The 14,085-nt window shown below is 39.9% G+C and overlaps 1 protein-coding gene across 1 annotated transcript in view; it reads right to left on the reverse strand.

The window, feature by feature from the left end:
* Window positions 1–14,085, reverse strand: part of MTMR12 (myotubularin related protein 12) — a 101,405-nt gene that overhangs the window by 8,308 nt on the left and 79,012 nt on the right. The window contains exons 9-15 of the mRNA XM_058307541.2: window positions 11,013–11,119; window positions 10,232–10,356; window positions 8,648–8,726; window positions 7,169–7,239; window positions 4,726–4,898; window positions 2,317–2,484; window positions 1,301–1,462 (exon numbers count right to left, since the gene is read on the reverse strand). Of these exons, the coding sequence (XP_058163524.1) occupies window positions 1,301–1,462; window positions 2,317–2,484; window positions 4,726–4,898; window positions 7,169–7,239; window positions 8,648–8,726; window positions 10,232–10,356; window positions 11,013–11,119 (885 nt within the window). The remainder of the gene's footprint in view (window positions 1–1,300; window positions 1,463–2,316; window positions 2,485–4,725; window positions 4,899–7,168; window positions 7,240–8,647; window positions 8,727–10,231; window positions 10,357–11,012; window positions 11,120–14,085) is intronic.

Below are 14,085 nucleotides of genomic sequence, written 5' to 3' on the forward strand. Positions count from 1 at the left end.
CCAAACCTGACATCTGGTTGTCTTATTCAAATGATTTAAAATTCCTATTTGCCCCAGGCCCAACTCTGCTTTATCTAGTACATTCTGAGATACTCTAAACCTTGGGCTCAAACATCCACCAGTGTGCTCTTGGAGTCTAGGTCATCTTATATAGGAGGAGGTACATTTAGAAAAACTGGTTCTGGAGAGAAAAATGAAATCCAGTCTTAGAAAGTTGGCCTTAGCTTCCTCACCTGTAGAACAAGAGTTAGATCTAGCTGTCTGTGAGGTCCCTAGCAACCCTGGCATGAGATAGTTCTGGGATCCTAACTGAGCTTTCATGAGTTGGGCATACACAACCACCAGAGGGCATAGCAAGCTGAAGAAAAACTGAACTCTGGGCAAGCTGTTACAGAGCGCAGGGCAATTCCGGTCAGGCAGGCAGAAAAAAATGTTGAGCCAGAGAGTGGAAACATCAAGCCTGAGCCTGAAGACCCTAGGAAGAGCAGAGTGGCAGTTCTTAAGAGTTCAGCAGGTCCCATCTACGAGTGCAGGCTTTGGTTCACTGAAGTCCCTAGTGCTCTTTGGAATGGAACTAATTCCCACACCAGAAATGGTCAGGCTCCGGGGAACTCCTCAAGACCAGACAGGATCAGAAGTAAAGCAAGCTGGTGAAGGTAGCGACACACACTGACTTGCAGTTTACCACCATTGTTCTCTGAGGGCAAATCTAAATAATTCTTTTGTGATTTACGGCACCGTTTAGCACACTATACAGCCTGCTGGTCAAATCTAGCCTTCTGCCTCTTTCTGTAAATAAAGCTTTATTGCAACATAGCTGTGCCCATTTGTTTATGGATTGTCTATGGGTGCTTCTGAGCTACAATTGTAGAGTGGAGTAGCTGTGACAGAGACTGTATGGCTTTTACAGAAAGCTTGTTGACCCCTGGTTGATACAGGTATATCTCACGCAGAACAGTCTTGCTGTTTAATAACATTAGCCTTTATATACTGTGTAAAACTCATAAAATCACTTCCTTTCCATCTACTAACCACACAGCAAGGCAGAGATAAGCGCACGATTCCACCTGGCAGCAGCATCCTCAGTGACATGAAGTAAATGGCTATGTCTCATCAAGGCAAAGGATGAATTGCCAAAAGTAAGGGATTCTTACATGCCCTGAGAATTTGCCTGTTGCAAATCTCTACTCTGTAGACTGTTTCAAGGGTGACATACAGTGACACACATAATCCACATATAACTTTATAACATGGGGATCTCTGGGCAGATGAAGGGGGTTTAGATATGTGGACATCTTACTTTGAAACGCGTTCCTTTTCGCTGGCCTTTGTCCAGTTTTGGCTTTTCCACATAAAGAGGGTTTTTGAGCAACATCTGGGCTTTGGGTTCAAACTGTACAGACCAATCCCACACGGTGAGCAGATTCAAAGGCTTGCTTTGTGTATCCTGGCCTTCCCTACCCTGCCAAAACAAGCACAGGTCATGACAGCTTCCAAGGCAGGCTGGAGAAAGCAAACACATAGTTCTGAGAGACAGGCACAATGAAAGGCACCCTGCCCTGGGACTGAACATTCACTGGAACTTCAATTTTAAAGGCCATGGCTGTCGAGAGTTGTTCACTAAAAGATTTAGTAGGGCAGAAGGGAGGGAAATATTATTTTTCAGCAGCCACAGTGCTGGGCACTTCACAACAACCTTGTGAGGTAGGTGATGTTTTTCCAATCTTACATTTGAGGAAACTGAGGCTCAAAAACTGGAGTGAGCTGGCAGGGGTCACAGAGATGGTGAACAGCAGGGTTCTGTCTTTCCCACTTCACTGTGGAATTTGGTAAAATCCCTGAACAGAAGGCTGTTCAGGGGCACTGAGATTAGCTTGGACAGTTAGCACAGCCTCAAGAGAGACTAACGAAGATTAAAATAGAAAGCAAAAGCCTAGCTTCCCTGCTCTACCTCTTTTCAAAGTAACTCCAGGCACTGGGGACATGGTGACGGCTTCTGGTCTGAGTTGTTTTTAAAAAGGATAACTTTTAATTTTGCCCAAGTTCCTAGCTTCAACATTTGCTCCCAGCTCCAATAGTTACTAGCTGTGTGACCCTGGGGAGTTTTTTATCCTCACTATGCCTCTGTTTCTTCATGGATAATAATACATGCCCCATAGGGTACTGTGAGGAGTAAATATTAATATCTGGAAAGCACTTAAAACAGTGCCTGGTATATGGTCGGTGCAATATAAATATCATTTTTATCAGCAATATTATTGCATCCTACTTGAGAGACAGAGATTTAATATACAGGTTCCTGAGAGGGATCCTTACCATGTTAGTATCTTTTTGATGGGGTGAATTGAAGAAGAAGGTGCTAAAAATAGGTATGTACAGGCTATCTGACAAAACAGTCAAGTAGGTCTCCGTGAATTCAAATGCTGGGGGATACTGGTGCACCAGCTGCCACACACAATCTAAGAAAAGCAGGAACACAGGAACCTACATGAAAACAAGATATACATTACTTAGAAAACCAGATAGACAATGCAAGCTGTTCCAAGTTTGGGGCAGTCTTCCTAATAGCCACAGAATAACACTTCTGAGCATTACATTCTCTGGGAAATTTAGGTATTGTGTTGGTCAGTCAAAACAAATCAAGAATTACAAACTCCATCCCATTCCAAGCAATGAATATGCTCAACTGAAATCATACACAAAATCTCAATACATCAGCATTAACAGATGAGCGTTTGCAACCAATTTTGATTATAGGCAACACTAACTTTGATCTCCAGTTAAGCAAATGTAGCCCATCCCACCCCCCAAAACTATTTTCTTCTCATTAGTAGACCTGTATTCCAAAAAACTGGTTCAATCGTAATTGTTACCTTGAATTTTGTCAACAAGAAAATGGTGTGTGGTAGGGAGAACTCCATCTCACTGCCTGTCCACACACTAACTAAAGCTAGGAGTTGGTCCTGGAGGCTGGGCTAGCATGGGAAGCCCCCTACTACACTCCCCACAATGAGTGTTTAGAAGAAAAAAGAGGACGGGAGAGAAGGTAGAAGAAGTGAAAATGAGTTTCAAACATTTTTTTTCACAAGTATATTTTTGTTTAATCTATGGACCTCTTTATTAGCTACACAGAGATAAGCCTTTAGACAGAGTAGCTTTCTAGGGAGCTTGATCATTTATAAAGTGCTTACCTCCCCCTCCAGATCCTCCTTGATTCCCTAGTGATTCTGTCAAATGCATTAGGGCTACACTAAAGTCTCTTACTTACAAATGAGGAAACAGATTGGAGGTGCCAAGAGTCTGGCCTCTCACACACAACTCACAAGAGAGTTGGGAATCCAGCTCTTGAATCAAAGTCCAGTGCCTCTTCAATTATATCACAAATCAGACTGCCCAGTGTTCCCTCAAAACTTCAATATGTTGATGCTGAGTAGCCAAGGAGAAACATCTATACAGCAACTTTATTTCACACCTCATTTTGTGCACAATATCAATCGATAAATTAGAGTGGAAAATATTTGAACCCTATTGGTCAGTCAGGGAAAGGGGCTCAGGAAGTATGAGTGAATTATCTCGAAGCTGGGTGAACAGCAGAGCAGATCTTCTTTCAAATCTTTCCCTATTAGACCTGGTGCCCATCAGTCCCCCTTCCTCAAGAAATACAAAAACACACTCTTTACCACCACCACACGGCAGCAGCTGTCTCTGCCCATCATGCAATCTGAATCCCACTGACCTTTCAAATTAGTTCCTCTGAAAAGTAAAGTCCATTCCAAGATTGAAAGATGACGATTTCCACCTAACTTTATGGGTCACAGATTAGTACCAGCCAGGGCCTGCAGAACACCAGGCCTAGAGAGGGAGCATGTTAGGGCAGGACTCACGGCTGTCTGTCTCCAGTGCACGCTGTGTTAAGCTGTTCTGCACTGCAGACAGGTATGCTTGTTATGTGAAATAAGAAAAACCACAGGTCCTGTTATTTCCACACCTTAGTGCTGCAGGTGATTTAAAGAAAGGTTACCTGTTTTCATTTTTACTTCCACAATCATCAATAATGCAGCCAAGGGAGTTTGTACAGTTGTAGCCTGAACGAGTACACTGCAATTTTACACCACAATTTTGGGGACTCATTTTCACTAAGGCAAATAAAATGTTTAACTCTCCTGTGCCTAAATTTGGTGGCCTCCAATTCACACTGCCAGGAGGCAAAGGAGACTATATACATAGCCTCATATACATTACTGCCATGGCCCTGGTAATGGATGTAGTTAACATAACCATATGCTTTATTTTGAAAATGTTTATGTGCAAGGAAAATTTACTTCATGTTATTATATATTGTGCTTTTTTTTGTAGGGCTCTTGCACTGTGCATATCCAATTTTTGCAAAGACTAAGAGAAGAAATTTTAAGTCTTTCTTACTGAGTTAATTTTTTATTTAAGTACTACCAATCAATATTATCATCATCACAAAATATATTTAAACCTTGGTGCATACATTTTTAGGAATGACAATTTAGAAGAGAAGGCTTTCAGCACACTTGCAAATGCTCCTTTCCTTTGAAGGATTTCAATATTGTTCAGAGCATTTATAGTCATCAAATAATGAAACGACCACAGCTTTCCTAACAAGCCTGTGAAGCGTGCACTTTGTAAATAGTAGCTCTACATCTGTGCAGGTATTAAGTATGGTATTGAAAAACAGTCTAAAGTTAAAAGACTTACCTCTTCTTTGTCACTCTGGCGTAGATGGTTGCAGCGATCCAGGAAACAGTGTCCGCCCATGATCCACTCCTTTTGGATGAGACTCTGGAAACCAAACCTGGTTCTACAGTGTGTGTCCATCATCACTTGCACCAGAGAGGAAAGGATGCAGCAGAGGTCAGAAGCGTTCTCCTCTGGGAGGCGCCCCAGCAGCAGTGCAAAGAGGAACGAGGGTACAGGTGTTAAAAAGCTGCCAAGAGTATTCTCCCTTGCACAGTTAACAGTAGGGTTCTTGACACCAAGGTCTGCTATAACAGTCAAGCTTACATTCCATAAGGGCAAGAGCCAATGAAAAAATGGCCATGTTTTCAGATTGACTGACAATTGCTTCTAGCCTGTCCAGTAAGGTCCTGGCATATTCTGGTACTTACTGTGAGTTTGCTTACTGAAAGAATAAATGCAGCATTGCAGATCTGCTTTTAGCATGTCGGCATCCAGATGTGCCATACAATGATAGCAGACTCATGTGTGAGGACCACCCTGCTCCACTGACCCAGTCTAATCCCTTCCTTCCTGTTGTGTCAGTCACCCATCACTGACTTCACAGTTCTAAGGCTCAGGCTGCTCCTCTCAGACTCACCTCAGAGCTCCTTTCCCCCACTCCTCATCCCTCTACTAGCTCTCCTTTGGAGAAAGTTGAATACTTCTGGTGCCAAAATATCTCCGCTTCTCAGCTCCAAGGCTCTTTCCTGGTCTGTTTGAGGAGCAGAGTGTGACCTGTTTTTCCTTGTCTACCCTAGGTGAAAAATTCCTCCTTGATCTAAGTACTTACATTTGCCGATCTTGGAGTGCACTTTACAAAACTCATACAGTGAAAAGTCCATTCACATACTTGTTCAACATTCAGGACAGCCAGCAAATAAAAATGTACATCAACCTATATGCACTTGTCTTCAATTTTTAAGATCCTAAAAGACAGGGACTACGCCTCCACGGTTTCCTCTTTACAAAAACAAGTGCAACACAAGTTGCTTTTTTAAAGTGTCTGTGAAGATGATGGTGCTTGTATTACTGGTGTCAGAGAAACCTAAGAATGAAGTCTAGCTAGGGAGCTGTTTCTACTGTTAAAACTCTTCATTCTGACCTCTGTAACCAGTGGCACTACAAGTACCACTGTAGTACTTGTACTTATACTTGTACTTCTTTCTTCCTTCTAAGAAACACAGGAACACATAAGTTGAAAAGAAATGAACTTTTAATTTTGTTTTTCTAGTGCCATACCAATGGCAAAGATTTCATCTTTTTCAAAGATTTCATCTTTAAGGAATTTTCCTTTCTGCACCTGATGAGTGTTAATAGTATACTTGTGGGTGATACAAAGGGCTAGAAAATGATATTTCTGATTAGAGACAACTCAGCAGTCCATCTAGGAGTGACAGCTCTAATACATCACACAAAGATTCAGATTTCATTTACGAAACTGTGATTAATGCAGCCTGATCTTGGGTATGGACTTCCAACTGCCAGTCCCCTACTCTTTAACCCTCCGTTTCCTGTGTTACTCAGAACTCAAAGAATGCTCTGTTCTGTCAATGCTACTTAGGTATTTTTCAATAATACGCTAAAGTCAATTTCTAGAAGGCAGAAATATAGAACTCTGCCCATGGTAGGTGCTCCAAAAAAATGTGAAATCTAAGTCAGTGAGCCAATGTCAGATGGTATAGAAGTCACAGGCAGACACATTTTCCAGTCTGTCCTTCGAACCTAAATCCCAACAGTCATGAAGAATGTCAGAGAAATTATAAAAGCATCAGAGTATAAAACCATGAGCCCGTATGCTTAATTTGCAGTGTGGGGCTTTAAGAAACAAAATATTCTAAATAGAAGATAATATTTTAGCCTAGAGCTAAAAACTACAGCAAAAATCTTCAAATTGCATGTTGGTTTACACTGACTTTTATACATTCTGAATCTTTATGTCACTGTCCTCATGAATAGAGTTTAGAAGTTAAGGCTACTAAGGATAAGGAAATCACAGACCTCCAGGTTTCTATGGCAACTGCACAAAGTTGTCAAACATAAAGCTATAAAGATAACAATTCAAACACCCACCTTTTTCTTTATACAAAAGAGATAATCAAAAAGTTTTAACTTTAACCAAGTTAAGTTAATATAAAACAAAATCCAAAACATTAGGAAAATTGAGCTTTGGTAAAGATAAACAATTCCTTCTTGGGCTGCGAATAGGTCTGCCAAGTACCAAGTGCAAGAATTTATTTTTAAACTGTAACATTAAAATTCAAGACAAAGGATTCCAAGGTCAGGGCAGAAAAAAACAGAAAGGAGTTCTACACCAGCTCACTCCTTTTACAAGACAATTCCAATGACATAAAGCTGTATACACAAAAACTGAATCTCAAGTAAAAGAAAATGGAAACCATTCTTTGTGCTTTAAATATATTACCTAAGAGAAGAACGTTCATGTTCTGTGCTTCCAAATATTCTGTAATCTCTATTGCTTTTTTTAGACAACGTCTAAATAGGAAAAGAGGTAAGTAAAAGGGGCATTAGTTCTTGAACCTTGTACCATAAACAGTAAGAAGTTTAGAGGTAGTCTGAGTTGATCTTTAGTTGTCTATCTCATTTATTTTTCATGCTTAAATCCTTCAGACAACAAATTACCATTTACATTGTTCAGTCCCTGGGAGACACACATCTTCCTATTAGAAACTTAAAACTTTTAGAAGATAATCTCAAAATTGATACAGAAGTGCTCCTATGTGATTTTAAACTAGAAATTCTCATTGAAAACTCATACCTAAGTCTGTGAATGAGTTCTGGTAAGACCTCGGAGTGCCACATCTACAGAATGGGAAGTAGGCCCATTGTGTTTCATTGAAGGTGACTTACCATATGTGTCAATGTGGCTGAAAAGATCCCAAATGACTAAAAATCCTCTCTCTCTCTCTCTAGATACATCATTCTTTTCGAAATGGATGCCACTATTTGCAGCTTTGACTGGTCCTCAACACATCTAGGCGCCTTTGCATATGCTATACTCTGCTAAAGTGATGCCCCTCATTCTCCACAATCACCCCAACTCCTCATCCCCAAACTGGTCACCTGGTTAATGATGCTCACTTTTCTCTGCCCATCTCACATAAAGAAGGGTTCTTATCCTTTATAACATTTATCACTGAATGCAATTATATGTTCAAATTATGGAACATGTAGCAGGCCCACATATCTACTGCATGCTAGAGGGCTGAAGCTCCTTTGCACAATACTCACTACAGAACTGAGAGAGGGTGCCATGTGAGGGGGAGAGGAAGAGCCCCTCTTTCCTCAAACGTATCCTAGGGTCAGAGCTATGAGAGAATGTACCTTCCTTTGCCATATCCTCTACTTAACTGCAACTGAGAAGAGCTTTCAAAATATGAAGCAGGAAAGGGAATCTAATTCTGTTCTCTGGGAATCTCGACCTAACTCCAAAAATAAAATGACTAATTGACATTAATCATGATCTTTCAAAAAAAATTTAATAGGTAACATATGTATAACACTAAAAATGCAAAGGTATTGAATGAAAGTCAGTATATCTACCACCACACCCCATTCCTCAGTTTCCTTCCTGGAGCTAGCTAGCACTGCTGCCTCAATTTTAATTTTAGATGGTCATGCCCCCTTTTTTGTAGTCTTTCAATATCTAGTCTATAGAATAGATCTCTTTGCAGGTAGGTAGCTGTAAATCTGTAAATTCCTATCAAATATGCACAGAAATAATAAATAGCAATGTAAAATCCAATTGACCCCTGAATAAAGTACATCAACTAAAATTACTTAACTGTGTAATATAAAACTGTTCAGGTTATTTGTCAATTTAATTTATTACTTTGAATTAGAAAATTGCAAAAATCATGAGAAAAAGAATGGCTTGAAATACCTGATTATGTCAAGCCAAGTGCTACTTTCCAACAGAGAAAACCATTTTATATCTGTGTCCCAAAATTCAGTACTATTATCTGAAAAAGAAAAAGGAAGGAAGTCAAGTCATTGTTTACTGATATCACCCACAAAAACATGCTATTCAGATTAACGATCTTAGACATAAACCGTAGAATCCAGGCACAGTCTCCATTTTAAATCAAGGGCATTTCAAAACTTAAGCCAAATGTTTGTGAATAGAACACCCCTAAGAAGGATATGATTGTCAAAATCGATCATTATTACTCAAACAGGAAATTGCACTATGATATGCATTCAAAGCCATGGTCCACCTTATAATTCAAAAGACAGAGTAACATGTTTTATGGAGAAATAGTCGACATCCAGACTGCTATTCTAAGAAGTGGAAAATGCAACAGGATACATCCTGATGCCATGGAAAGGTGAGACTTGACTTTAGTCAGAGTGTTAAACACACAAGTATACATACCTTGAACTCCACTATGCAATTCTCCCTTCTACAGCTTAAAAGATAGAAAACCTTGAATTGTACATAAGTCTAATACATTTAAAAATTATGAATTCAAATTATAAAAGACAGTTATCACTGCAAATCCTGGATGACAAAAAAACAAAACAAATGGTAGAATTACAATCATAGTACAATTCATTACTTTCTCCTCCAAGTCCTGACTTCTTATGAATCTATTTTATAACAGACATCACAGGGTGTTTCAGTTAGAGACATGCACTGCTGTTGCCCTGCAAGAAAATGAGCTTTCGGCGTCCTATTCATCTTTATCACCAATGCAGAGTTAGTGTATACAATGTTAGTGTATACAATGGAAACTCAATAAATGTCAGCTGAATGAATGAATGAATCTTAAATTAGGATTTGCTAGAATAAAAAGTCCAAGTTAGGAAAAGGTACTATAATTGTACTATAATTGTAACAAATGTCAGAAGGTAAAGACTCATTAAAGAACGAAAAGAACCAAGAGGTGACTGAGCATAATTAAATATAATTCAAGCTCTAAAGCATTGATAGTGCGCAGGCTGTGCAAGGAAATGAGGGTGGTTGGGATGGGCATCTTTCATTTTCTATTTTGTACATTTCGAACTAATTGAGTCTTTTACATTATAAAGTATATGTGCTCAATCAGAAACAAACAAAATATAAGATGTTTCCATTTGCGGGGGGGAAAAGTCCATTTAATGAGCTACTGAGGAAAACAAACATATCATCTGGGCTTTATAAATCACTATAAGCAAGCCAGTGAAGATAGGTATTGCATGACTCACAACTTTTAAAGAGAGAAACCAAAATGTTCATCACTGGGTAACTGGTATTCTGGGAAAAGTAAAGAGGAGGGGTGGCTCTATATTCATTGCCACAGGAAGAGGGCGGGTGGTGGGTAAAAGCCTGGAGGAAGACAGAAGGGAAGATGGCAGCTGCTCTGGGTGACCAGACAGAGGGTGCTCAAGGCTGGAAGCATCTGCCTTAAGGCACCAACTTTCACCTGATTCACGTGGTATGTCTTTCCCCATCTGACAGAAAGTTTTAGCTCAGCATTCTTCTCACCTATCAGAAATAGCTGTTTAAATTTAGAGTATGCAGTCTGGATTTCCTGCAGGGATAGGAAGTTGCTTGATAGGTCTTCAGTTTTAACAATTTCATAGGGTGGCCTGTGGATGATCTTGTAAATTCTAGGTATCGAAAAGTAACAAGAGATTAGAAGAGCAAACATCACTTCAAAATAGCTACTCTTCCCTGTGTGCTTAGTATGTGTCAGGCTCTGTTTTAAGAGCTCTGTAAGTATCCTCTCATTTAATCCTCACCAAGGAGGACTGCTATTCTCAGCCAGCAGATGTGGGTGGGAATGGAGAGCCACAGAATTAACAGGTTGGCCCAAGGTCATGAAGTTTATAAACTGAGACAATCACAATTTGAACCAAGGCAATGCAACTCCAGAGTCTACTCCTTTTTTTGTCTTTAATTCATCTACTTGTTAATAAACTTTTTTATTTTGAAAATTTTCAAACATGCAGAAAACTAGAAAAGAAGAGTACAATGACATATGCCATGACCTAGATTTGGCAATTGTTAACATTACAGACATCATGTCACTTCACCACAAAATACTTAACTGTGCATCTCTAAAATCTATTCAAAAGACTACATTATGATTATGTTATACTGACTCTTTTCAGAGTAATTCAAAATGATACTATAAATTGTACTCCTCTAGCACTAAATTATCAGCAGGTAAACAAATGGACATACCACTAAGAACTGTTCATGGCTTCTTGAAAAAAGAGAAGATCTGAAATAAACAATAATAAAATACAGAACTAGTACTGACCCATCCAAGAAGCTTTTTTGGATTTGTAAATTGCCATCATCCTGTTCTTTGGGCAGCACTGACATTTTTAAAAGGGCACATCCATTGTGGCAGGACCAACACCATATCTGCAGAGAGGAATAAAGGTTTTCCAGATATAATACACACAGCCCAAAAGGGGACAGGGAAATTTATAACTTCAGTAAAAAATGGCCAACTTTATTAAGCCAGGAAGAAGTCACTCACAAAAAAACTGATTTAGTCATAAAAAGCAAAACCAGGTGTAGGTGTAATAAGACTCACTCAAACTTGCTTACGTACTGACATACACCTTTTGGCTTGGCTTTAATGCTGGTGACCTAGATGGTGATAACAAGAACAGCAATAACATTACTAGGATAGTAGCTATCACTAGAGTGCAGCTTACTATGTGTCAGGCATTTTACATGAATTAACTAATGCCCCCAGTCATCCTCTGAGATAGCTACAATTATTATCCCCATTTATAGCAAGAAACTAAGACTTGGAGTGACTGAATAACTTCCCCAAGTTGCACAAAAAGTAGCAGGAGTTTGACTCTAAAGGCCACGCCCTCATTTGCTATATTATGCTGCTTCTTCCACTAAGACAAAAAGGGGTAGCTCCCACGATTAGAGAAAGTTCACACTAGAGATAGTGGAAAATTGGCTCTTCAGCATATATATTGATATGAGACTTGTGCATGCAAGGAATTGCCTTAGTTAAGTGGGAGACTATAAAGATGACTAAGATACTGTGCCCATCTTCAAGGAGCTATACTCAAAAAAAAGGGAAGTAAGTTTATAAGTATAATAGAGGTAGAATGTGGTAAACAACAAGAGAAAATTTCAAGGGAGAACAATGGGAAAGTAAAAGAGGAAGAAATCATTTGAATGAACATAGATGACAGGCTTAGATATTCAGGCTTTTTCTGGATACAGTAAGAGATTTTGTTCCCTTGCTTGCTTTGTTCTGCAGGAACAAAAGGAGATTAGGGCACAGAATCTGCCAGTGGTGCCTGAATGGAAAAGTAGGGAAGGCTGGGTAAGGCAGGGAAGTACAGTTGTGGATCTGTGCCCTGCATTAAAGGACTGGCTAAGGATTTGAGAGTGACTAAAGCCCAGCTTACTCTCCTGAGGAAGCCATCAGTCTTCATCAACCACATACATTAGATCTGTTAACAGCAGCCTGAGCCCAGAACTAGAGTTCAGTACAACAACCCAGGTGATACTCTGCACTATACTTAGAAAGTCAAAAAGAGGAACTGGTTTGAGGTTTCAGGGAAAGATGATGGAATCAGCATTGGGTATATTGGGACACCTGTGAGGAGATATTCAGGAAGCACCTAAAATGAGGGATAAGAGCTTAGGAAAGGAAGGCAGGAGTGAGCTCTGGACGTGGGAGTTGATTGCCAGCTGAAGCAGAAGAGGTGACACATCCACCCAGGGCAAGGACACAGGGACATGGAATTACTTCAGGAACTGCCAAAAAGAAATGACTCCCCTCTAGGGGCCAAGCCGTATTTTGATTCTTTGATTCACAATGAAGTGGATAAATCAAAGGGTCACTTGCTCTTACTTACTTTCCAATGCCCTGCCAAGCAATATGCAAAAACCAAAGGCTATGCACCAAGGAGGTGTGGTTCACTTGGCTAAAGGAGGAGACACTCTAAGCTTTGACTGGGTGAGAGAGTCTAAGAAATTAAACGTTGCTCTTAAACCTTTTTATCTCTTCTCCTGAGGTAGAAAGAGTAGGCCCTTGCTAATATTAACCCTAACTCATTTTCCATTTGGGGCCTGTGTAACAATAACTTCCAATCATAACTGTCTCATCTCATCTGGGGCACTTTGAAGGGCCAGTTCTTTCTATTCTCTATTTGAAACATTAAAGAGAAAATAAACAAAATACCTGCATGGAGAGAGACTTCTCACAGAATTTAACAAGTATATGTCTTCTCCTGTTGTTCTAATGTAAAATTTCCCTCTGGGAAAGGCCATAGAGTTCTGAGTATGAATGACTTCAGAAGAGTCCAGAATCAAGTTTGTTAATCCAGTTAATTTTTTTAAAAGTGTGTGTGTGTGGAATTATTCATTATTTGGTACATTTCAGGTGTCTCTATTAACAGAGCCTAAGACAGAGCTTTAGGGGGAACATCTGCAGCTGGAGGCTAGGAAGAAGTGTAAGCAGGAAGAAAAGGAATCATTTAGGAGGCAAGAGGACAAGAGAGTACAATGCTTTCAAAGCCAGGACAGGGATTAAAAAAAGGAAGGACACAGTCAGAGTCAAAAGCTGCAGTGATAAGATGGAGAACTGGGATGTCACACAAGGCTCAGTGACTTCTGAGCAGGTAATGTCAGGATAGTGGTGAGAGAACAAGTCATGGTGGAGGAAGAAATGATAGAGAAACAAGAAGAGAAAATAAACACAGAATTTTTAAAGAACATTTGACAATACAGGGAAGGCAAATAAGATAGCAGCTTGACTGTAAAGAAAGAGTTCTTCAGTTTAGGGGAGAAAGGAGGATGCCATGAAGAAGAGCAGAATACATGGAAAGACAGAAAAATAATTGTTGCAGAAGGAAGAAGCAGAGCCAGGTTCCAGACCAAACAAGGGCATGAGATAAAGATTCAGGCAGAAGTGCAGATTTAGTATGACGGAAACAGGAGCAGAGAGAGAAACAATAGGTTGTGAGGAAGGAAGCTAAGGGAGTTTGTGTTCCTGTCCAGGGTCCCACTACCGGTAGGGAAAGGTAGTCTCATGAGCGTTAACAATGGAATTACAAACATAAAGAGAATGAAAAATGTTTATACCAGCCCCAAGGAAGAATGATACAGGAACAAAAGGGAGATAAACAAAAGATTCCTAAGCAAGGCAAGACCCCAGCTGAGTCAAGGCAGCAAAGAGTTTTAATGGATCCCATTCAGCAGTCAGTTGGGTGGTGTGAAGAATCTATAACCCAAGGCAGAAAAAGATGGGAAACAGCAGTGTTGAGGCCAAAGTCTCTAGAATGGCAGCAAGTATATGACTGAAATTACTTATTATTCAGGTCTTCACAGAAGAGGATAAGCGAAGACAG

The sequence above is a fragment of the Dasypus novemcinctus genome, chromosome 2 (genome assembly GCF_030445035.2).
Source record: "Dasypus novemcinctus isolate mDasNov1 chromosome 2, mDasNov1.1.hap2, whole genome shotgun sequence".
NCBI lineage: Eukaryota > Metazoa > Chordata > Mammalia > Cingulata > Dasypodidae > Dasypus > Dasypus novemcinctus.